Source organism: Silurus meridionalis, chromosome 21 (genome assembly GCF_014805685.1).
Source record: "Silurus meridionalis isolate SWU-2019-XX chromosome 21, ASM1480568v1, whole genome shotgun sequence".
Classification (NCBI taxonomy): domain Eukaryota; kingdom Metazoa; phylum Chordata; class Actinopteri; order Siluriformes; family Siluridae; genus Silurus; species Silurus meridionalis.
Window position 1 is genome coordinate 16795553 of NC_060904.1, and position 26930 is coordinate 16822482.

The window sequence follows — 26930 nt, forward strand, 5'->3', positions numbered from 1 at the left end:
ACATGTAACAAAAAACCCAGAATCAATATTATACAGAAACGCAGTATAACACAAATATATATCATATTTTTCAGCTTGTGCAGTTTGCAACAGGTTTGTGAGCTCAGACTAGCGCCCTCTCTGGCCATCCAATCAAAGTGCATGAAAATGTCGACTTTATTGTACGCCTGCTAGATGGCCACGGTGTCACGAACTCAAAATCTGATTGGTTAAAGCAACATGATCTTTACGCTACAGGGTTAGAAACTGGCAAAGCTGAAATATGATTGGATAGAAACGTTAACATAAATATACACTCCTTAAAGCGGCGCGACTGAGAGAAAAGCTATACGAGGAAGTGAATAGACTATTTATAATTTTAATAATTAAAGAATAATTTTATACATATTCATGGAAAAAATATATATTAAATTTGTAAGTCAGTGATTCTGATAGTGTTTAGGCCAGCAGAGGAGATTTTGAAAACATGTGCTGATTTTGTGCTCATACGATGTGTTAGTAAAGTCTGGGTTAGTCTGACGTCGTTCAGGTGAGGAGGCCTGGGGTTCAGTCAGTGTTCACATTCATCCTATTCGCATTTTTCATTTACTACATTTTACTTTTTACTTTACTGCTCATGAATATTTATTTTAGGCTAATACCGATCCAGGAACCGATACCCTGCCCACTCAGTGTGCATGGATCATCATTCCAATGCCATTCAAAACTAAACTAGATTATACAGAGTCAGGAAAAATACAATATTATTAACAGTTGAATTCTGTTTAACTCATTCTGCTCACAATGTGCAGGGTTTGGATGCTTCTAAAAGTTTCAAATGATTGTATCTTATAAACCAAGATGGCCAGAAGTAAAGAAAATCGGAGTAAAAAAAAAAATCAATAAGCAGGAAAGGGCTGATGTGCTGATTGCAGAGGAAAGATTGCACACACAGACTATATATATATATATATATACAGTAATGCCTCGAATATCGCAGGGTTACGTTCCAGACCCCCCACGATCAAACACTTTTAATATTCTTAAACCTACGTAATTTTAAACATAGAAAATTCTATATGGGTCCTCACCAGTGAAGATACAACTTGAATGATGTGGATGATGATGAATTAACTGTGCAGTACTAATGATGACGATGAAGCGAATGTACTGCATACCCAAGAAGAGCATTACAGATTCTCTGTAAGCTTAATTTTTTTAGGCTAGAAAATACTTATTTTTCCGCAAAAATAATTCAAATAACTCTTAACAATACAAACAATATCTACCGCAAAATCCCGCGATACAGCGGAAAATCCGCAAATAAAATTAGATATGTTCCATGTAAAAACCCGCGTTACAGTGAGACTGCAAAAGCTGAACCGTGATGTGGCAAGGGATTAGTGTGTATATATATAATAAACACACACACTATCACACTCACTTGGCCAGTTCACTGTCATATGATGTTCTTAAAACTTTTAGCAACTTCTAGGTTTCAGAGTCTTGTCACAGGGCTGTATGTAGTTGTAAAATGCTACAGGGCCGTCGGGCCGAAGCTCTTTATAAAACACACCATCACCATCACTGTGTATGTCACTGTCACTGCTACGAATTTAGTCGTCACTCTGCACACTCGAGGGCGAACTTCCAGAATGTTTGCAAATGTGATTCCCCTAACAAGGGCAGTGTTAAATCTTCTGAAGAAAAGCAGGATTAAAACACACACGCACAGTGTTAATGTTTCTTTAAAAGTCATGCAACAGCTCAGATAGCAGTCAAAAAAATATCTATAAAAAAAACAATAAAAATAGCAAGAAATGTGGTAACAAATAGGTTTTATTGTTCTTGTCGCATCTTTCCCTTTACTGCTGCGCTAACCTTTTTATTGCGTGTGTATGATTTGTCCGGATGAATAAACCCTCACTGTTGTGATGTACAGCGTTTCAGCCAGGTGTTTTCTCACCTTTTGACTTCCTGGGTGGGCTTCAGATGAGCTCCCAAACCCGATCTTAAATGAGTTAGATGAATGATTGAACAAATAAATCATCAAAGAATTAATAAATGTATGAGTCCACCAACAGAATAATATGGATGGATGGATGGATGGATGGATGGATGGATGGATGAATATATGGATAAATGGTGGGAGGAAACCTACTTATTATTATATCTACATGAAGATGTCTATACTTTTACCACACTTACATCCCATGCTTTACTTTCATAACTGGATGGATGGATGGATGGATAAATGGATAAATGGATAAATGGATACAAGGATGGACTGAGCAATTGATGGTTAAGTAAACCTACTTATAGTACTATATGCTCTACATGAAAAGATGCATGCCCATACTTTTCCATACAATTCCATGCTTCACATTCATAACTGGATGGTTGAATAGATGGATGCAGGCGGATTAATAGATCGGTGGATGGACTGATTCATTGATGGTTGTACAAAGATATATATGAGTTGAATAAGGAGAGCAGTAACTGTAAAATTGTTTACACGAATAGACAGATGCTGTGCAGTTGACTAATGTTTCACTGATGGATTAGTGGATGGATGGATGGATGGATGGATGAAGCATGAATAAACTGAAAGATTAATGAAATTGGGAATAAATGGGTAGATGGATAGATGGATGGATATACAGGCTAAAGGATAGATAAATATATTTCTAAGAATAAAAAATGGTCAAAAGCACCTTGACACTTTATTAAACATATAGAACATCTTAAAGATGTCCTTCAAGAAATATTAACGCTGTCACCAATTCTGTATCATCAAATTTGAGTTTATTACCAAAGATTACGTCCAGGTATTTGTAATGTTTAACAGCTTCCACTGCTCATAATTTAATATCCTCCCAGTTTCCACTTGCCTTTGAGGAACCAGCAGCGTATCTTTCATTTTTACTGCAGATTAGATTTACATTTGCAGCGTTTAGCAGATGCCCCTATATAGAAGGAGTTATCGAAGTGCTTTTCTATTTTCTGTTTCTGCTTGTGCAAATAGATTTAGGGTTAGAGCGCTCATAAAGCTGAAACCCTTGTAGGAGAGAAAAAATGCAAATCAAGACATTTAATGTGGAAGTTTACTTTTTACTTAAGTGTTTGCTGATTTGACATTGAAACAGTCAAGGGCAGTTTTTTCAACGCCTTAGTTGTCTTGCTTGTCTCATTGGTGGTTTAAGTTGTTCTTATGACTGGAAGAAAACATGGTGGTATAGCAGAATAATTAGCATTAGGGTGGTTTATGTGCTCTTCACAGTGATTTACCATTGCTATCAAATTTTTAATTTGTGTATGTGACCGGACATTGACTGGAAATTGAATGAGATCAGACAACAGAGACTCCACTGGTTACTTTTTATTCGGAAACAATAAAAAGTACAAATTTATAAAGAAACCTGCCAGTCAAAGGGGCTGGAAAAAAAACAACCATGTTCCACACGTATTAAACCTTATAACGAGAGCTCCAGCAGAACCCATATCTCCTCATCCTCACTTAAGTGGTCTGAAGGATTTTCCAGAGTGTAAAATAATAATTATATAAATGTGCAATGGTAATAAAGTAATAAAAACAATAAGACTACAAAGATCTACACAAGATCCATGATGTTCAATCAGGAAGGGGTGTGTGAGGGAATTCGGTTGGTTTGATGTTTGAGCTGTTAGCTTTATGGATGCAGCATGTAGCATAAATGTATGTGATTATGGAAAATGATCCCCCAACTATCTTCTCAGCTGTTCTCACATTCCTGTATACAGACATGGTGCAATTTTCATACACCTTCTCAGGATGTTCTTGATGTTTGTCTGAGGGATGTGGTGAGAATAGGTGATGGGAGCTGTGCTTTTCTTAGCCGTTACAGAAATAAGATGTGCTGCACCACTTTCTTGATTATGGAGCTAGTGTTGAGGAACTCAGTAAAGTTGTCTACCTGGTGAAAAATGATTTGGAGCACCTGATGATCCCCAAGGTCACAGAGTGGATGTTTTGAGTTTTGTTGAGATCAGAAACATTTATTTTGTCTATGTTGTGGCTGCACCAGTCGATTAGCTGCTGCACCTCCTCTCTGTTTGCTGACTCATTGCTGTTGCTGAAGCACCACGGTTGTGTTTTCAGTGAGCTTGATGATATGATTTGAGCTGTTCAGTGCTGTAGAGTCAGGAGTGAGCTGAGATAACAGTAATGAATCTAACACACAGGCCTGCGGGACTCCAGTGCTGAATGTGGTGGTGTTTAAGATGTACACTATATTGCCAAACGTTTGCGAACACCTGGTCATTAGCACATACGGTATGTCCTTTTTGCACATTGCATTCCACATGTAGTCTCAGTTTGCTCTTATAATTCCTTCCACTCTTCTAGGAAGATGTTCCCCTAGATTTAAAGTGTGCTTGTGGATATTTGTGTTCATCAGCCACAAGGGTGTTATGAAAGGCAGGTACTGATGTAGGGATTGTGAGGAGACCTGGGGTGCAGTCAGCGTTCATATTCATCCCAAAGGTGTTCAATAGGGATGAGATCAGTGCTCTATAGCAGGCCACTCAAGATCCTCCTCTCCAAATCATGTAACTCAGATCTTAATACAGCTCACTTTGTGCACAGCGGCATCGCCATGCTGGAACAGGTTTGGGTTTCCAAGTTCAAGTGAAAGCAAAAATGTATATAGCGAATCTAAAGACGTCCTGTACAATTGCACAAACCTTCAGCTTTGTGGAAACCGTTTGGATTAAAACCACATATGGCAGGAAAGGACAGGTGTCCCAATACTCGTCCATACAGTGTAGCTTCCAGTCCAGACTGGCGGTGGATATTGTTACAGAGGGAGGTGTTCAAGACAGCAGGCTCAACTTAGGGAGATAATTGTGTTGGATGCTGAACTGAAATCTTCTGTATGAACAGCATTCATACCTAGACACTTTTTCTGGAGTCACATTTTACAGAGTGGATCTTTACTTTTACTCAACTACATCATTCTTCTTCCACCACTGCTCAAAACCACAGAACTAAATCACTTCTGTTTTTGATTCTGAAATTCTGAATTCTTTGAATGTATGCATGCTTTGTTTTTGACACATATACATTCATGGCATTTGTAAGAAGCCCGTAACAAGAGCGACTTAAAACTGAGCAGTTGAGGGGTTAAGGGCTCGAAGTCTCAGTCTCAAATTGGTGGTGCTGGAATTTGACCTTCTGACCTTCCATTCCATAGTACAGTGGATAAGCACTGAGCTACAGTAACACCCTGAGAAAAACAGGGGAAATAATCACGAGTGATGCAGTGATGTTTCCTTAGCAAGAGCATTAACTCGCATGAGGAAAGTCACCTGAGAAAGTAAGTCGAGACATAAGTGATCGATCCCAGATTAACGGATCAGGTATCTTTTACTAAACACCACCTATTCAAACTTCCTTGTAATAAACACGACAGGAAAAACAATGAATTACATTGTACATTAAACACAATAATGTAACATAATGAAATATGGCTTTGTATATTGAACAGAACTCTGACCGTATTTACTTTATCTTAATGGTAATGTCTGCTGGATAGTGTGAAGAATACGAAGAATACTACTCGTTACACTACCTGCTCCCTTTATTGCTCTTAGGGTTCTTAGGGTTCTTATCACCTTGCTCTGAATGTAAAGTCCCAGGACCCTTAGCAGCTCCTGCACCTTTGGGTGAAAAACAATAAAGCAAAGATATCCTACATAGCAGTAGCTATAGAATGTTGGTACACCTATCCCGAGTGGAGCGATGCAATCGTTTAAGTAATCAATCAAAGATGCATTGCTGCAATTAACAACAACAAACAATGAACAACACTTAGCCTATTTGTTCCAGCGCTCCAGAGGATTCACCTAACGCTCTTTTCTCCCAAGTATTTAAACGTCAGTGTAATTGCTGCTGTCTCGCACTCTCCACTCTGATTCTCAAGACTACTAATCAAGGTTAAATGCAAATCTCATTGACCGTCACTGTAAAAGACTCAGCAGTAAAAACACTCCCGTTTTTTTTTCTTCAGCCTTTTACGTTTGAACGATGGTTGAGAAGCACGAATGAAGCTCAGATTAGACGCAGGGAAATTCATGGCATTGTGTTTTCTGTTTGTTTGTTTGTTTGTTTAAGTGGATGATCCTTTTGTCAATCATTAGCGGTGGGAAAATCTCGAGCGCAGCTTTTAGAAGCCTTTTGGGATCGATGGTAATGTTTTTGGCAGGGGAAATTTTGCGAGCGCCCACGCGAAGCTTGAGAGATACAGAGCAAATGATTGGAAATTCAAAATGATTGAAGTATTTCAATGCTCTTTTTTTTTTTGCTTTATGCAGAGTAACGCATGACTGTAGACGTTTTAGAGAGAGAGAGAGAGAGAGAGAGAGATGAGGTCGTCTGGGTGGCTATGAGTCAGCACGAACCTTTAAACCTGAACCCATTCTGTCTTTACTCTCAGACTAAAAGATAGAGAGATAGAGATGTCAGAGGCACAAAGGAAAAGCAAACCAGAAAGAAGAGAATGACACAGGGATGGATAGAGAGAGAAAGCGAGGAAGAGAAAGAAAGAGAAAGATTCACCCAGGAAGAGATGGAGGACGGGAATGAGAAAGAAAGACACATAAATGGAAGTATATACTGATGCAGAGTGAGGGAAAGGTGGAGAGATCGAGAGAAAGAAAAACAAAATAAGAGAGAAACAGAAGAATTGAGCAAAATACAATGCAAACAAAAGTAGGAGAATGAGAGAGAGAGAGAGAGAGAGAGAGAGAGAGAGAGAAACAGAGAAGGTAAGACAGAGTCAGGCACACACAAAGGAAATGCAAACTAGAGAAAAGAAAGACACAGAGATCAATGGAGAGAGAAATGAGAGAGAGAGAGAGAGAGAGAGAGATGCACAGACAAAGGAATACAGATGCTGAGAGCTAAAAATGGGACACAGAAAGAGACTAAGAAAGTTGGACAGGGACAAAGTGGCCGAAAGAGTGTGTAAGACAGAAAAGAGTAGGACAGAGTGAGAGAAGGATTCATAAAGAAAGATATGGAGGGAGGTGATGAGAGAGAAAGCAAGTCAGATAAATAGTAATATAGACTGATTCACAGAGAGGAAAAGTGGAGAAGGATAGAAAAAGACAAATGAAAAATTGAGCAAGATACAAGGTGAATAAAAGTAGGAGAGAGAGAGAGAGAGAGAGAGAGAGGTAAGACGAAGTCAGAGAGGCCCAACTGGAGAGCAAACCAGAGAAAAGAGAAAGACACACAGATATAGCAAGAGAGAGATCGAAGAGAGAGAGAGAGAGAGAGAGAGACACATATAGAGATGTATAGAGTTGAAAAATAGGAGACAGAGAAAAGAGAGAAAGAAAGCTGGACAGGGCAGACAGGGTGTGGGAGACGGAACAGAAGTAGGACAGAGTTAAGAGATGGATTCACACAGAAAGAGAAGGAGGGAGGGATGAGAGAAAAGTAAGTCACGTCAATAGAAATATACTGTAGAATGATGTAGAGGGAGGGAAGGATGAAGAGAGAGAGAGAGAGAGAGAGAGAGAGAGAGAGAGAAAGAGAAAAGAAAACTAAATATGAGAGATGATAGAAAAACAATGCAAAATAAATAAAAGTGAGAGAGAGAGAGAGAGAGAGAGAGAGAGACACAGAATGTATAGAAAACGAGAGATAGAGTCAGAGAGGCACTGGAGAGCAAACTATGAAAAATAAAGATAGAGAGATGCACCCAAAAGAGATGCTGAGAGAGAAAAATGGTAGACCAAAAGAGACAAAGAAAGTTGGACGGAGACAAAGAGGTGTAGAATAGAGTGAGAGAAGAATTGCAAGGATGGAATGAGAGAGAGAAATTCAGTCATAGATATATAGATAGGGAGAAAGAAAACTGAATGAGAGAGAGAGAGAGAGAGAGAGAGAGAGAGAGAGAGAGAGAGTAATAAAGAAAAGGTAAGAACGATAGACATTTTTGAAGTATATAGGAGTAAAACAGAGTGGGTGAATGATATACACAGAAAGAGATGGATGGAGTGAATGAAAGAGAGAAAGTGAGTGGATAGGGATAGAGAGATAGAAAAACAGAGTGAGAGCGAGAGTCACATTTAGAGAAATTGAGTGATATAGAGAAGGTAAGAAGGATGTGAATCGAAAGGTCAACAAGTTCAAATCCCGGCATCACCAAGCTGCAGCTGTTGGGCCCTTGAGCAAGGCCCTTAACCCCTCAAGGCCTCAGCAGTAATTCGCTTTTAGCTGTCTGCCAAATGCAATAAATGTGAATGGATTTGCAAAAAAAGAGTTAAAAAGAGAAATATAAAATGATGCAGAGAGAGGCAGAGGTGGACGGTGACAAAAAGAGAGGAACATCTAAAGGAGAGAGAATCAAAGAGGGAGAGTCACACAGACTGAGATGAACAGAGACAGAAACATAATGAAAGAGAGATGGTACAAAAAGGGAAAGGGGGAAAGAGAGGAGAAAGAATCTACCGTAAAGGCTAATTACTTCGAAGGGAAGTGCTGAAGGATAAACAGGGAAGTTGGATTGATGCTGCATGCTGTTGCTGGGCGATTTACTTTACTGTCACTGATAAAAGCCTCTCGTTCACCTCTCCCAGGCTTCCAGGCGGATTTCCTCCTCTGTCCTTTTCCTGAACTGTGAAGGAGAAAACCTTTGTTTTTTTCTTCTCTCTTTCATTTCTATTCAAATCACAAACCATGAAATGAATCCCTCAGCATCGGCGTCGTCTTCTTCAGCGCTTAAACACGGAAGCCGAACGGGAAAGACAGGAAGCCGATCGAACGGCTCTTAACGATCTGACGCTCTTTTTTTCCTCTTTTCCTTCTGTCCCCCAGGTTTCATTTACACATGCGGTGGGACGTTCAAAGGCAAAAACGGGACCATAGAAAGCCCCGGATTTCCACACGGATACCCGAATGGAGCGAACTGCACTTGGGTTATTGTTGCAGAGGAAAGGAATAGAATTCACATCGTTTTTCAGTCCTTCGCCGTGGAGGAGGAATACGACTTTTTATCGTTATACGACGGCCATCCGCACCCCGCCAACTTTAGAACAAGGTAAAGCTTTTTCTTCAACTTGCTCTTCTTTTCTTTCAGATCATTTCTGAGGAAAAAACTAAACAAAAAAATTGATGTTGTCATAACACTATGATGCACCATAACAGCTTATAACTTTTTATAAGGGATGATGCTGCATGGTTTATTACAGTTGAAGTAGAAATAATATAGTTTGAGATAATAGTTGATAGTTTGAGTATTACTCTTCTATTATTGCACTTACTATGAAGGCCATATGCATGTTGACACATTCATATGACATTATTCACTGCTTTAGTTGTGTTTATTAATTGTTTAAAGAAAGGATTATACAGCAAAAGGTGCTTAAAACACATTATAATCACCATGTCATAATGTAATCAAAGTGTGAATCGGTGATACACAACACGGACAAACGTTTTGCTACACCAGACTTTTCCAACCATATGTGGTTCTTCTATTCAACTGTTACCACAAAGTTGGAGACATACAATATTATATGATGTCTCTGGGTGCGGTAGAAATATTCCCTTTACATGAACTAGGAGACCCAAACCTGTCCGAGCATGACAATGCCCCTGTGCACAAAGCCAGCTCCATGAAGATATACTTTACATGGTTTGGATATTTTTGGAAGATCTCCTGCTATAGAGCTCCACACCTTTGGGATGAATGTGAACACTGACTGCACCCCAGGCCTCCTCACACACAGCAACCAGAGCAAGAGCACACCCACCACCATGCTTCATTCTGTAACTAAAGTCTTCGGCTGCGCTGTTCAGGACTCGCTCAATAGAAAAAAGTGTGCTGTTGGATGTGAGGGAAGAAGAACCTTGTTCAGAAGGTAACATATAAACATGTCCTGCTGTAGTCTTTGTCGCTGTTGTTGTTCTTGATGTTCAGGTTCAGACTTGGTATCGGATTCTGGATCAGATATGTACGGCTGGTTACGACTATAAAGATTTTGTTCCCTTTTATTTATAGAACAGCTTGCAGACGATCGCTATGCTTAATCTGCTTTTAGCCCCGCCCACTCCATGCCTCCAGGAGCTAGACGGTCTTTGTAAAAAATCTGATCAAACTAAAGACAATTCGGAGATGCAGTACTACTGTATAAGGCCTCAAGATAAATACAAGATTGGCTGAAACTGTGTGTGTGTGTGTGTGTGTGTGTGTGTGTGTGTGTGTGTGTGTGTGTGTGTGTGTGTGTGTGTGTTATGTCCTCTTTAAAATAATGCATTAAAAGCATTAGTTATAACACTTTGTGTCACCACTGTATAATATCACAATTGACTGAAGGCTTGGTGCTATGAACACTATTAATAATGCATCATGTCAATGATTCAAAACAAGTAATCAAGGTATCAATGAAGTGGAATAGAATTTAATAAATAATAACCACATTATAATGCTTTAAGTATGCATTATGACATGGTATAGATGTTCATTGTGTATTGCAAATCTAACCTTTGTAGTAAATATTACCAAAGAATCCCTTTTAGCTATTAGAATAAGCGTACCTGGAGCATTTTATTAACACTGTATTTCATGTTTATAAGGCTTTATAAGACTTGTAGAAGTACTTTATTGCAAATAAACAAAAAAGAATTTTTTTAGACAGATTGCATTCAATTCTATTAATTTCTATTTGTATAGCGCTTTTTTAGATCATATTTGGAGGTTTTATTAAATACTATGTAGGTAAAATATAGCCATAAAATACTATATCGGTCTTTGCACCTTTATTTCAAAGTATTTTGTAACATTATAGCATGAATTATGGGACTGAATATGAGTCAGGGAAGCCTTGTGATACACCGATGGCCTTATTACTGTGAGTTTTCCGCCAAGATGATTTGTTCTGCTGCGTATTTTCAGCATCAATGTCACCCAGCCTTTCGGATCCAACTTCCACTTTGGAACGTTCCCACACCTCGTTCGTGCGAGCGAAAAGGTCACCTGGGTGAACGCACTGTAATGTGGCCGATGGCTGAAAACCATAAACTGCCCCTGCACGCTAATTGCTCTCATGTCAAGTTAATTATTGCACGGAACTGTGCTGGTTTTTCAGAAACGGTGACGCAAGTGCAGGAAGTGCTGCCAACTTTCAGAGCTTTACCCATAATCACTAATCACGCTAATAAAATCCCTCCCGCTTTGAACCCGTCATTCAAATGTAGGCGCTAATTATGAGCCTAACCTCCGCAGGTGAATATTCAGTGTTTACCGAGATGCAAACGCTCTTCGAGCTGCATGATAAAACGGGGCACGTCATTAAAAATGGATGCTAGTTGTTTTGCTAATAATTTCTTAACAATATCCTGTAGCATCGCGCCCACACAAAACACTTTGAGAAGAGGAAGAAATGATAGCAAATATGCCTCTTGTAGTCGAATGAAATGCTTTGAAAGAGAGAGAGAAAAAAATCCACACTTTTGAAAACAGCAGCAGCGAATTTCCTCCTAATTAGGGACCCGGTGTAATTACCGTTAAGGCTTTTTTTTTTTACGGCAACAGGACTTTACACCAACAATGAGCTGAAAGAGGCCCTGTATGTCCTGAGCATTAGCAGGCCACTAATGAGGAAGGAAGTGCTGGAGTGAAAGAAGGTCCTGTCAGTAAATCAGCCTGATCAGATCACTCTGTCCGCACACTGGTGCTGTTGGACGGTAATTGAGTCTCTTTTTTTGTGTAGATGTTTGTTTGTCAAGCCCCTAATCCATGGTGGTAAATTGCGAAGATGCTGCGATTAAGGTCGGGAAATGAAAAGTAACTAATCGCTAATGAATAGTAATTTCAGCCAATTCGGCTAATTCGTTTGTCCAACATGGCTCTGTTTAGTTGACTGTCATCGTAGAGGCAGAATTCCTTTGTCTTTTTCGAAGAAATGTTATGTGGCATCAAGTTCGCATTTAAATTTGCCAAAGAAGCTAAAGAATAAACATCATGGCAAACGAAAGCATTATTTTTGATAACCGACACCTCAAGCCTTTATAGGCCATTCATAACCTGTCTTAATGCATTCATAAGTTATTATATACTGTACGTTAATCTGTAACGGATTTTCAAATGCAAAACGTTTAGAATTTATTTATTTCTACCTGAAGAGCGCATTTAAAGCAGCATTAAAGAGATGAAATGGTTGTGTAAAAGAATGTTATAATGCGTTATGACGCTAACTGAACACAGTGTTTATAATACATTATATCACTGAATAAATTCTATTCCAGTTTGAGATTGAATTTCTTGACATGAAGCCATCTGGTATTATTTCATAAGGAAAACCAGGTGCTTGAATTCTTTTTTAGTGTTATGACATGTTATGAACACCTTATGTGTGTTGATTATTATTAAGTAATAAAGATAGCTCTGGCATTTTTTTTGTGTAATTACAATGAGTTAAATAGTATGCTTTATAAACGCATTATGACTTACAGATGTTTTGCATGTTATGGTCAAATGCAGAGGCAAATCATGCAAGATCATGGTTGGTGCCTCCCTAAGAGGGATAAATACAAAATAAACACTCTAGAGTATCTGCAATGGCACCCCTATGTCATATGTATGTTGACTGTGAAGAACCAGACTGGGCTGGAAATTTCATGTGTGTCAAAACTGGTGTCTATGAATTTTATGGTGTATAGCAGCTCAAAATCGCAATGTGAAGAAGGGTTACCCAGAACCTAGAAAGCGTTATAACAGCCTTATGTCAACTTCTCATGAAAACACACTGGTCCTGAGTTAATTCGAGTTTCTTTGGCGTGTAATTGTGCATTAAAAAAAACAAAAAACATTGTGATATTCTGTTCTGCTGCTTCAGAAACTGGAGGTGTGTGTGTGTGTGTGTGTGTGTGTGTGTGTGTGTGTGTGTGTGTGTGTGTGTGTGTGTGTGTGTGAAGAGCAACCTATCATTTAGAGATGACAAGAACTTGCATGTTGGTTCCTTGCTCATCTAATGGAGCCAAAAATAGCACCAGAGCTCCTTTTTTAATGCCTGAGAGCTAAAAAACTTTAAAACGAGAGAACGAGCCTGGCTAATCTGTTACTTCAAAATCGCAGCTTGGTGGGACGTTCTATTCATTACAACATGCCAGATATTAATGAAGAAAAAAAAAGGTGCTAAAAAAAGAAAAGCACTTTTTTTTTCTTTCATTCTTTTGAATGAATGTAGCAATGCAATCGACCTTGACTGGTTCGGGCCATGATGAAATTGCGACGCACTTGAAAATGTACACAGTGCATTTTTTTCCTGAATGTATCTCCTGGATATCAGTATGTTTTATTAGCCAGCCTTTTTTGCATAAATCGATATTTTCTCTACATTGAGAGTAAGTGTGCAGTTCATTATTAGATATTATATCATCGCATCCGTCTCTTGAAGTGTAGGAGTGAATGCCAGCAGCTCCTGGTCTCTGCTGCAGATCTCATCGAGGGCCAATGGAGACTTAATTCTTGGCTTGATGACACTTTTGATTTCAATGGAACGCTTTGTAAATGATTTATGAGCGCTAATAATGCTTTATTAAGCTACAGTGAAGTGTTGCATATCATTTGATGGCTTACTAAAGTTGTTGCTGTTGTGTGTAGTATAATTTTTATTATATTTACAATGTTAAATTCTTCATTCTGATTGGTCGGAATCGAGACAGGAGTTCCAGCTGCAAATCCTAGGGGAAATGCAAAAAAAAAAAAAAAAAAGTTGTGATTCTTTATTCTCTGCAATTATAAAGGATGTCTTTAGATGCGATGTCATGAAGTTTTCTCTTCAGTTGAATTAAAAGACTCGAACCTGTTCCAGCATCGCAACGCCCTCATGCACAAAGCCAGCTTCAAGTCAAGTCAAGTTTATTTCTATAGCGCTTTTCACAACAGACATTTTCTCAAAGCAGCTTTACAGAAATCAACAGTGAAGGTGAATGGTGTGTATTTATCCCTGATGAGCAGCCGTGGCGACTGTGGCAAGGAGAAACTTCCTTAGATGTTATGAGGAAGAAACCTTGAGAGGAACCAGACTCAAAAGGGAACCCATCCTCATTTGGGTGACATCAAGAGTGTGATCATAAATCTTTCAACAATACAGAACACTGGAGAGCTTCATGAAGATATGATTTACATACATCTTACAAGCAGGGTTTATAAGACATTATACATTCAGGGGCAAATCAATTCTACTCCACTTTAATATCTTTAACTGGAAAATGTTATGGATCAATATTTTAAAAACAAGTTCCATGTTTTCTGTACAATTTCCTGAAAATTAGATTTTTCTTTTTTTAAAAAAAAAGGGAAAAAAGCCAGTTTGTGGTTTTTGTACTAATTATAATGCATTCTTTTATTTAACAATATTATATATATTACAGATGGTCACCGGGTTAAGATGGTTTAACTTACTATTTTTAGATCTTACGATGACGATAGATTTAAAAAAGGACATTTTGCGCAACAGGCAGCAGCGTATGATGATACGTCGGACACACAGCCAGGATGGGCGTATCCTCGCCCTGTGAGATGCCCCACACTTTTGCTAGCAGTTGACAAAGTTGTCTTAGTGTGTATTTTTTACAGTTTCAAACAGCAATTTTAGTGATAAAAGCATGTCTTCCAAGTGCTCAAGTATGTCTCCTGCTTGTAGTGAAAAAAATAAGAGAAAAGCCACAGTTTTAGAGCAGAAAATGGAAATGATACATCATGCTGTCACCGTCACAGTCATAGCACCATCTTCGACATCTACACAAGTAGAGGACTACCTGTATATTACAAACATTGTCTAACATGTCTAGCAATTCCGATAAAGCCTTATGAATGCGTTATGAAGTTGTTACGAATGTATCTGAATATATATATATATATATATATATATATATATATATATATATATATATATATATATATATATTGTATAAATGTATTATAATATATTCACTTTAAATATTGTGAACTATACAGAGCGTTATGATTTTATTACCCTCGTCTCACTGCACTGCTTTCTTGTTAAAAGTTCTCATTCCGACAAATCAAAGCTCACTGGCTCGTTTTGTTGGAGCCGACAAATTTTTTCCCCCCTAGAGAAACGAGCCTTGTCCCTTTAAAAATTGTGGATCGCCGCTTCCTTTAATTAGTTCTCTTTCCGGAAAAAAAGCAGAAAGAAAAATAAATTGCAATGAAGAAAGAATGGACTGATATCTCTAATGACTAATGGTGATTGTCCACAGAGCGGCTGAAATAATGCATGGATAGGCTGGGCTTTTTTTCCTATTTTATACACAGGGTGTTAATACACACACACACACACACACACACACACACACATTGTGTATATATATATATATATATATATATATATATATATATATATATATATATATATATATATATATATAATACCATTATTCTCATAATTTGCTACTGACTGACTTTTATTCATGAAGCTAACTTTCTGCTTTGCTCCAAGCTCTGGATGGAAAGAAAAGATGGAAAGTGCTAACATTTTCGATCACCAGGTTCTCATTAACACTAATGCTCTTGTTCTAAGCTTGTAATTAGATGCACAGAATCATTAGTAACAACTTATTCTAAGGCGCCTACTGCGTTCACATGTGGGTTCAAAAGTTTGGAGCAAAAAACTCGACGGTCTTCCGAGCAGATGGATAGATTAACAATAACTACACTTCAGCAGTATGAACTATTTACTGTAGATAAAAGTTTTTTGCACATCTGGCCATAAGATTGGTATGTGTATCTTTGTGAAAATCCTATTTCACATTCAATCCCCATTTGCTTTTATAATATCCTCCAGTCTTCTTGGAAGATGTTTCACTAGATTTTGGGGTGTGCTTGTCGAGATTCAGCCACAATGGTATTAGTAAAGTCAGGTACTGATCTAGTTAAGGAGGACTGGGGTTTAGTTCACAATCATTACAAAAAGGTGTTCAATAGGGTTAAGGGTCCGAGCTCTACAGCAGGAAATCTTCCACCTCATCCAACACATGGATTTGTGCACAGGGGCATTGTGATGCTGGAACAGGTTTGGGTCTTCTAGTTCAAGTGAAGGGACAATTTGCACATCCAAAAACATCCGATTTTGTGCCTCAGATCAATACATTTTCTTAAATGAAATTAGTAGCATATAATATATTTGAAATTACAGAGTTTCATATTTATATCTGCACAGTAAATGCATTTCCCACACGTGCATTGCCTTCCTACTTCCTTGTTCCTCGAAGTACGTGATAAATCTAGCAATTCTTTTCAGTCAGTAGTAAACCTGCTTGAGAGGCATATGACTATGAGAAAAAATTAACAATGGAATGTTATGGCGAAGCCCTGAACTTCATTCTGGAAGTTATCCAGAAAAGTCATCAGAAAAAGGCAAAGAAAAAGACATTTTCTCTACTTCGTGACACAGGTTTTCAGACCTCTCTTTAGGAGAGATCTATCCGTCAGAGAAATTCAGACAGATGCACCTGACACATCGCTTATCCAATAACTCTCCGAACTCGCGATTCGTCTTTCTTTCTGTTTTCCCGACACCCGAAAGCGTTTCACAGGCAACTCACGCACGAGAACCAAACCGCACTGTACTAGAAGTAGACGTTCACCAACACTCTCCTAAAAGTGTTCGCTTAAATTGCTCGATCTCATATGCCCCCATCCCACCCCTGAAGCCCCCCAAAGCCACCCGGGCTTCTAATAAAGTGTCACACTGTTAATTGTGTAAGTTTTTTTTTTTCTCTCGCTCGCCACGAGAATGTAAAGACTTGATTAATTGGCGATCCCTGGTGACCCGCAGTACTTATTAAATTTAAATGTCATACTCTGGCAAACACAATATCTCACAATATGCCAGAGCGAATCAAGCAAATTAATCACGTCCTGTTTGTTTTGGTGGGCGAAAGGCCGACTTTCGGAGTTGTCGAGCTAATTATATGGTCCAGTGCTACACGTGGAGCAGCCACACTCCTTTGTTTAATTTGAAATGGAAGTACATACATCTCTATTACGTGGAAAAAATTGTCGGTGTGCAGAAATGTAAAAAAAAAAAAAAAGGGCCAATATATTATATAGTTCTGCGCACGTATTAGTTACAGTGGTTCGAATCAGCGTCTAGTTGTTGCAGTGAAATATATAAAAATATACAGCCCCCCTGGGGCAGAAAGGGGTTAGGGCCTTGCTCAAGGGCCCAAGTGTGGCCACGTCAATGATACTGGGGCTTGAACGCACTGACCTTCTGATCCGTACCCTAAAGCCTTAACCACTCCTCCGTTTTGTTAGGAAGCTGGAGAAGGAATGCAGGGTCTGCCATGATACAGAGCTTCTGCAGCACTGTGTTAAGGGCCTTGCTCAAGGGCCCTCAGTTTGGCAGTGCTGGGGCTTGAACCCCTGAATTTATGGTCAGTTACCAGAGCCTTAACCATTATTGTAATCTCAGTGCAAAGACACTATACATGATTGCTGTAGAGAGAGAGAGATTAAATATTAGATGGATGGATGGATGGATGGATAGATGGATAGATGGATAGATGGATAGATGGATAGATAGATAGATAGATAGATAGATAGATAGATAGATAGATAGATAGATAGATAGATAGATAGATAAGAGCAACTTCATGACATGGTCAAAACAGAACATTTATTTTTAATAAAATAAATAAAATGTCCCCTGATTGTGGACTCCACATCTGTGTAAGTAAAACTTGGACAAAAGAAGCATTTAATTTCCCAGAAAGCTGTGTATGTGTCATGTAAAGTAGCAATCATTATAGCCTGAGCTTTAAGTCCATAATCCTGAGTGTCGAGAGCTGAACGCTGAGTGCTGAGGTGGCTGGTGAAGAAGTGAATACGTGAAGCCCTTATCGAGGTTGGAGAAAATGTGCAGCTGCGAGATTAGGACCAGTGAAAGGACTTTGTATAGCATGTGTATGGAGTGTGTTAGAGTGTGTATGCACATGTCCTATAGAGCTTCATGATGCTTTCATAGACTAAGCTCCAAATCATTCACTATATAACAGCTTTCGTTTTTTCTTCTCTTATATACTGCCTGGCAATGTAGTCTATCACTCCAGATGTGTACTGCATCTGGACTCTGGAATTCAGATTGGTGAAGAATATATATTGCTTTACTGTCTGGCAGGAGATTTATTCTGTGTCCCAGAAATGTCTTTGGATGTGAGAGCATTATGGCTTAATCATAATTTTCTCTAAACCAAAGGGATGATTAAATTAGCATACGTTTTGAGAAAATATCTGGCAACTTGGGAGACTTCGACTCCACGCAGGTGATTTAAATGATCGCCGTGTGGAGCCTGGAGCTTCTCTTACAAGCGTGTGTGGAACCCGAATCTAAATACACAGAACTTTCCTAATGTAACTATACAACTCATCATTTTGTACTGATGTGTGTTTTGTTCTCGGATTCCAGACCTGTGTGGTAATATGCAGAGTTTGCAGGTGTGTTTGTGTTTGAATTTTAATTCAAACACGATGAACGCAACATTTTATTAAAGCGCATCTAAAGACGTCCTGTACAATTAAGTGCCTCCAACTTTGTGGTAACAGTTTGGAAAAGAACCACATATAGCAGGAACGGTCAGGTGTCCCAATACTTTTGTCATACAGTGTGCAGAGAGATAGATAGATAGATAGATAGATAGATAGATAGATAGATAGATAGATAGATAGATAGATAGATAGATAGATAGATAGATAGATATTATATATGGCTGTCAATCAATTAAAATATTTAATTGCAATTAATCGCATAATTAATCACAAATAAATGTTCTAAATGTACCTTAAAATAATACTTATATTAATATTGTATCAATTTTATTTAAATAAATTTAAATACTCTAATCAACATGAGCATGAACAAATATGGATGCTTTATTCAAATATATGTTTATTATTAGTGTATGTATATACACATACAGTATATTAGGGGTTTTTTTTGAAAGCATGTATGTAGAAAGATCAATATGAAAAAGTCTTAGTTCAGAGATTTAGGCTCTGAGTTACTCAACAGAAGGTCAGGAGTTCGAACCCCAGTATCACCAAACTGCCTTGGGCCCTTGAACAAGGCCCTTAATCCTCTGTGCTCCAGCGGTGCTGTATCATGGCAGACCCTGCGCTCTGCCCCCACCTTCCTACAGTAACATCACTGTGCTGTAATGTTCATGTGACAAGTCAAAAGCCCCTTTACACTTTATATCCTGCATCAAAGAGGTTTATGTTGATATCTTTGTCATAAATTTACCACAAAAACGGCTCAATTCTGATTATTTGGTGCGTTTTCTTCTTTTTTTCTCGTTATGAAACCATCAGTGATCATTTTCATCAAATGAACCTCAGCTTGTAGCAGGAAGGAAAACTGATGAATAGATTTTTAATAATGTCGCTTGGGCAAAGCAGGAAAATGTGAAGTTTGCTGTTCTGACATTCTGACAGGACGAAAAAAGAAATGAAGGGAAGGAATGAGGAAGAGAAGTAAAAGGAAGAGAAGTATTAAAGGGAAATTAAGAGAAGGAGTAGTGGAGGAGGAGAAGAAGGAGGTAGATGAAAAGGAAGCAAGAGATTAGGAGGAGGAAAATGATTAGGAAGGAGAGAAGGAGAAGAAATAGGAAGAGAAGTAAAAGGAAGAGAAGTATTAAAGGGAAATTAAGAGAAGGAGTAGTGGAGGAGGAGAAGAAGGTAGATGAAGAGGACACGAGAGTTTAGGAGGAGGATTAGGAAGACGAGGAGGAGAAGAAGAAGGTAGAGAAGGAGGAAGAAGGAGATGGGGATAAGGAATAGAAAATAGGATGAGGAAGAATAGGAAAGGAAGGAGGAAGAGGGTTAGAAGGAAAAGAAGGAGAAGATGATTTTCACGTCAATGATCCCAGTGTCACATTAACCTGACTGAGAGCCTGCAATTTACTCTGCAGCTCCTGAATGAGTAGTGTATCTAACCCCGATTCCTCACACATCCTGTCTGCAGCGAGAACGACAGATCAGGAAGAGTGCAAGAAGCCAGAAATCTCATCTTGTCTTCTCGTCCCTGCCAGCGATGATAATGATGTCCAGCAATTTCAATATGTCTCCCTGCACCTTCTCTAATAAGAGCGAGCGGGAAACGGATTAGCGATTCCTCCTGATCTGCACAATGACTCTGGCTGAGGACTTGTAACCTAATTGGAAACTTCTGACGGCTTCGTACCGCTCATCTATAACGCCGAGATCTCTAATAGGAGCCGGATGAAGAAAAAAAAAGGATCGAATAGAATTACTGATGATTCATAACAAAGTTCGTCTTGTCAGAATTTTGTGTCAGAGAAAATCTTATATACACAAACCTGTCAGAGCTCCATCACACTAATTACATTACAAAACCTGCAAACTCCACATCCATTTTATTAATTAGCGCCGGGAAAATGGGAATCAGATTCAGCTGAAAAAAATCGAATAAATCATGCAGTTAATCTTATTAACTGAAACATTACTTCCACAATAGAAGTTGTTAATATTTTTTTAATCCAATTTCTTTTCAATTCGATGCCAAGAATGTGTATTATAATAATGTAAAAATAAGCTAATGTTTATATGTAATTATAATTATAATAATAATAATAATAATATTTATTATTATTAATATTATTATTATTATTATTATATTTTTTTAAATTATTGTAACCTTATTTAGCAGTAAGCTTTATTTAGGATTTTATTATTAATGTTATTATTTATATTATTAATAATTATTTTAATCTTATTTAGCATTAAGCTTTATTTAGGATTTTATTATAAATATTATTATTATTATTATTATTATTATTATTATTATTAACATATAAAAAAAGCATAACAGAAGCCATAGAAAAGAATTAATTTTTTTAATTAATGTAAATAATTATAAAAATGATCAAGTAATCATTACACTAATTACCTGAATAATCTAAAATAAATCATTAATGCAACTAAACAATTATTAAACTACAAAACATATAAAATATATATATATATATATATATATATCTTTTTTTTTATTGATTAGTGACAAATTATTTATACTATATATACTATAAAAATAGACAAAAAAAAATGTAACAATTTTTGACAGAGGGCATTTAAATGAAAGTCATTTTTTTTTCAGTGGTGTTTTTTTTTTCTTGGGAATCAGAGCACATGGGACTTGCGGTCTGATTTACTCTGTTCTTGATTGATATAACCTTCATCATGACCTGGAGGGGTGCATGAGCTCTTGCAATGAATGAAATGAAAGAAATAACCCTGAGGGCATCGAAGGCAATTTTTTTTTCTCGCCATGATCCTGAGGGTATTTTATGTTACACTCATACTGAACAGGAAGTAATTAAGGCGAGATGTGCCAAATGCACCGAAATGCACTGGGGCATTAATGACTCGGCTTCATTTACCTCCACGACTAATCCAGGATCTGGTGCAGGAACTAAATTACTGTATTTTACTGTAACTATAAACAGATGTTTATAAAATGTGTACAAAAATGTGATGTTCTGTAAGAAGGGCAAGAAAAAGTAATTGCTGGAAAACGCTTTAATCGGAACCTCAACAATCAGCCTTTATGGAACTCAGTAGATTGGACGTTCTGATCAGATGGTCATGTGATATTCACAACACATCCTGTTTGGTGATTATTGTCCCATCAATGCACACCCCAACTTATTTAGGCTTTTATATATCCCACACTCTTACCTGAGATGAGAAGTGAGACCTTTAGCAATAAAGCTGTACTCAAAAATGATCACATTCTATAGGTTTTTTCTAGAAATGGAAGAATAAACATTTAAAACATCTGCTTTATGGCCTCTAATTACATCACAAAACCCTGACGATATAAAAGATCTGTTTAATATTCGAAACCTTTCACACTACAGGTCGTGTTGTTGAGCGATCCGATGTGCGAACTGATACACAGCGTCAGGGATTATCGTGCATTAGACATGGCATTTGATCCTGGACTTTTTTTTTTCGTCTGGTGCTGAACCCCAGCGTTCGAAAATAAGGGACGAGTGCGATTGTGCGTTTCAAGCTGAAAATTGATTTTGTGCATTTGGTGCGTGGTGATGTGTAATATTGCAGCCTTGGCTGATGAATAAACAAGAAAGCATGACGCAAATGTTGTTTGGATGCCTGACAACAAAAATCAGTCTTTCTTTTCTCTGTTCTCAGGTTAACAGGATTCAGGTGCCCGCTCCAGTCACAAGCACAGGCTCGGTTTTCTCCCTGCGGCTCACCAGTGACTTCGCTGTGAGCGCCCACGGCTTTAAAATCTATTATGAAGGTGAGGCGCCTTTCATTTGCCTTCTCTACCGATTTCTTGGGCTGTGAATTAAACTACTCACAATGTATACATTCTCGGATCTCGACCATATAGGCTTATTTGAAAAGGGAATTATTGACAGACATTTTCAAGGCAAACTACAGGATATCGACAGAAAATAGCCTTAATTGCCTTTTTTCTGGAATTCATTACAGTTTGTAGGTTTTCTCAGAGGAGCTTAATGGAGTGCTTTGAAAATGACTATGAAAATTGACTTTTTTTCTTCTTTTCTTCTTTTTTTTTTATTGTATATGGAATTGTTCAGAGAGAAAATGTTCTGAAACCTGAAAAAGTTCAGAAGCTGGGTTCAGCCGTAATCCTTTTATAAAATATTATAAAAAAAATATTTTAAAATATTTTGTGGATAAAATACATTCGAAGAGTTTGACCCATTGCTTGGTTTTGCCAATTAATCAGCGCCGATAGTTGAATGCTGGATTAAAATTTGTTTGGCAAAAATCCATACTGATAGTTTTTCCTGGTTGCGTTATACAGTACGAGACCTCTAGAGGCAAATCACTGATGTTGCGTGCTGTTTATTGAAGTGTCTTTTTTAATTCATTTTGGATGGAACTCAATGCGGTGTTACTTTTTTAGTTTCAGTTTTAATGCATGTCTTATATTTTCCTCAATATGTAATATAATTAATGTATTTATATTTGTTTAATTCAAAGGTTTAGTACTATTTTACATGAACTGTAATTGTATTTATGTTTTTATTTAACCAGCATTCATTTTAAAAATATCGGTTGATTAATCGGTTATCAATTATGAGCCAACCAAGCTATTGGTATCGGTAAAATCAACAGAATCAAATCATCAGTTGACTTTTAATATAAATATAAAAATACAATGATTCGTATCAAAAGGGCATATAAACGCAGTCCTAATAGTTCAAAATGAATAACTTCCCGTTTCCATGCGTGTGTGTATGTGTGTGTATATATATATATATATATATATATATATATATATATATATATATATATATATATATATATATATATATATATATATATCATAGCATATACAGTGTAATAGAGTGGCAATTTTTTCTGCCTTTCTAACTCTGTTTAATATTTCTTACACTACTCATGCCTCATTAATATTAATAATCACTAAATAAATCAATGCTTTGATGTTGATTTTTGATTTCATGCAGGCAGATGTTTAGTTTGAAATCAGTCGTTTGAAACTCGCTGGTATTTTGTCCACACGCAGCATCTGCTGATTTATTATTACATATCATGAAGTTTGAACATAATTACCTGTGTGTGTTTGTGTGTATCCTGAAAGCTAAAAAGATGCTTGTGCATGATTTTTTTTATTTTTTTATTCGCTGAATATATTTTCAGAATTTTTGCACAATTTTCATCCATTCTGCCATTTTCCAACCCACTAGCTGCATTCAAATGTGATTAGCTTGCCCATGCTAGCTAACTGCCTTCTTCCACATACATGAGCTCACAGAGAGCCATGATTGGTGAGTGTCACTCTGATTCATTGGGGAACAATAACCAACTAGTTTTGCACTGTTTTGGTTTTCGAGACAATGAGATGACTGAATCAGGTTTTCACTTAAGAGCACTTCAGAAGAAGAGTTGTCACCTGTTACTACTCAAGGTCAGGGTCTATAAGACATGGGTTCAATTGGATGTCAGTTTATATTTAGATATCTGAACAATCAAGCAATTCTCTCTGAGAGAAATATATTAAATATTTCTAAACCCACCTTTTTTTTTGATACCCCACAATGGGGTGTACACTGAACATGGTTCCACTAAGAAAGTGTGTGTCTTTTGGACACAGCCTTTACCTGAGAAATAAAAGTAATAAAAAGGGTTATAAGAGTCCAATTGTAAGGTATTTTCTGTATTGATTTGGACTTGCTATTGCTAATTATGGTCTTGTTCTTGACTAAGTCTTTATTTAAACTATGGTACTTGCACAGAGTTTGACAAGTAGTAACTACTTCTAAAAATATTCTTCTCCTAATTGCTGGTTTGTTCGGTGCCAACTAGTTTAAGTACCGGTTTCAGACATAGGCCTGACACAATTTAGGCTGATTTGGACCTGTTTTAGATTCAATCTGTGTTATCCTGGTCTTTGGCTTGGCTGTAACTTGGTTTAGGTATGGCCTTGACTCAGTTTTGGCTAGTCTTGGTTCTAGGTTTGTCTTGGATTTGGCTGTTAACTGGTTTATACATGGTCTTGACTCGAGCTGGGCTGTCCTGGTTCTGGGCTTGTCTTGGACCCTCACCACAAACTGGTTGAAATATTCTCTTGACTCAATATTTGCTCGTCCTGGTTCAGGGATTTGTCTTGGACTTGACAGTGGTACCCTTGACTACAGCTCTATTATGGTACCTTCCCTTTTCACTGGGTTGGTACCATTATGGGTAGATTCTAATAAAAATTAATATAAAAAAAAAAAAAACTAAAGAATTACTGGAATACATTTTAAATCATTAGTCCAACAGCTAAGTATAGCTTGCACCTTTCCAGATCAGTGAAACACCCTTGAAGGCAGCACCTCAACAACAAGGAAAGATAAACTTATGTTAATGGCTGCCAGATTCTTTCTTTTTTTCTTTGAAAGTTGAGGTTTTTTTATATCACATCAGAACAGAGAAGCCCTTACTAAGTAGAGCTTTCACGTTTTCTTATAATCTAAAAACCCCAAGAACTCACAGTAAAAGCCATTTAAAACAGAAAAAAAATGAAATCGTGTGATTCACCTTTTCCGCGTGTCAGCCCATCGGGTTTGTGAAAACCCTCACAGAACATTGTTTTCTCACTTAAAGTGAAGCGTAATGGATATTTCACTGTGAGGGAGTTTGGCTAAGATGAGGGTTATGATTGGTCATGTCTGCAGGGGCTTATGCATGAGAGGAGAACCCTTGCTGCATCCTAAATAACTCACTCTCTCTTTCTCTCTATCTCTCTTTCACTATCTCTCACTCACATTCTCTCTCTTTTACCACCTGCCACCCTCCTGACCCGACCGCAGGATGCCTCCCCCATCTGCTCCATCATTTACACGCTGAATAATTCAGCCTCACCCGTCCCTCGCCTCACACTTTTCTAGCTTAATGTTCTCTGGAATTTTATAGGCTTTGGAATATTAATCCCACACGTTATTACTCACTGCAGGGCACCGGATGTCAGCGTGCTCCCATCTCCTTATATATCACTGATGCAGATCAGGACGCCAAATTGAAGGAGCGTTCCCCCATTAGCCGGATCTGTTAGCGCCTGATTTGGAGAGGGTCTCACTAAAAGGCACCAGGTGCGATGACAGGTGTGATCGAACTGCACTCTTTTGCCGTTGCTCTTTTCGAAATGTAGTGAAAAGCCGGACATTTTTTTCGAATCCCTTCCGATTTCTGGAACGCGTTCAAACTCGACTTATCTTTTGGTTTCCCTCGGTCGGCGTTTTCATGCGCCGACATCTTTGACTCGATTAATTCCGTGCCTCCTCCACGGCGCTCCCGAGTGGTTCTCCATCTCATCCGTTTGCATTTTTTTCTATATTTCATGTCGAAACTGAGGGCTGCCTGGAACATTTTTTTGATGATCTGAAACACTGAAGCTTCTTCATTCGTTTCTTGGTGTTCCATCACTCTGCCGTGGGTGTGCGAGTCTGTCTTTGAGGTCTATTATGTGTGTGTATGTAAGGAGAAGGATGGAGAAGGCAAAGCAGCCAGGCTTGAGCACAGAAGGGGGAAAAGAAAACTCATTTTAGCTTGTGTCAGTCCTTCATCATGCCAACAAGCCAAACCGTGTTTGACAGTCACTGCATTTGTGCTGATTAATGTGTCTGTTGCCCTCCGCCACAAATCAGCCTTCTTCTCCTGGGTGTGTCAAGAGTTACACACAGAAACGTGACCTTTTCACGTGAGGCCGTCTGTTCCTCAAGAAGGGTGACGGAAATCTCAGCAGTCTATCGCTCTATTTATGTATATTACATTACACGAAACAATCCACTGCAGGACTGGACTGTGATTTCATGACGAAGGAATTCAGCAGGTGCATAACTCTGAATACAAGGAACTTTCCTGGGCTGCATTATTATTATTATTTATTTTTTTTGCTCTTTTCTACGTAACCTTGGAATTAATACCGTACAGTAAATGTCTTGAAGTGTGTCTGCATAATAAAAATAGTTGTTAGATATCACAATAACCGTGAGATCAAATTTTAAGAAAGTTATGTTATGAATGTTTTTCATAGTTCATGAACAGCAAAATACAGCTTCTAAAAAATGTTCTGGTTTTCAGGTTTAATAAATGACAGAAAGACAAGCAGAAGGACGAGCAGACAGACACACATACAGGCAGACACTTTATTGATCCCATAGGGGAAATTGCTTTTTTACAGCAGCCCCCTCAAAACACATGGCACAAAAAAAAAATCGATAGAATACACAAAGAGAGCAATAAAATAGAAATAGATGAGGGGAGAGAATTTTACCAAACTGTTACGTTCGACACGAGAAACCATTTCGGGGGAAAAAGGTATGAAAGGTGTGAAGTCTGTTACAATGTATT

The 26930-nt window shown here is 37.9% G+C and overlaps 1 protein-coding gene across 1 annotated transcript in view; it reads left to right on the top strand.

Moving 5' to 3' along the window:
- Positions 1 to 26930, top strand: part of csmd3a (CUB and Sushi multiple domains 3a) — a 232042-nt gene that overhangs the window by 16988 nt on the left and 188124 nt on the right. Inside the window, 3 exon segments of the mRNA XM_046833559.1 lie at positions 8843 to 9065; positions 22230 to 22240; positions 22243 to 22341. Coding sequence (XP_046689515.1) covers positions 8843 to 9065; positions 22230 to 22240; positions 22243 to 22341 — 333 coding nt within the window.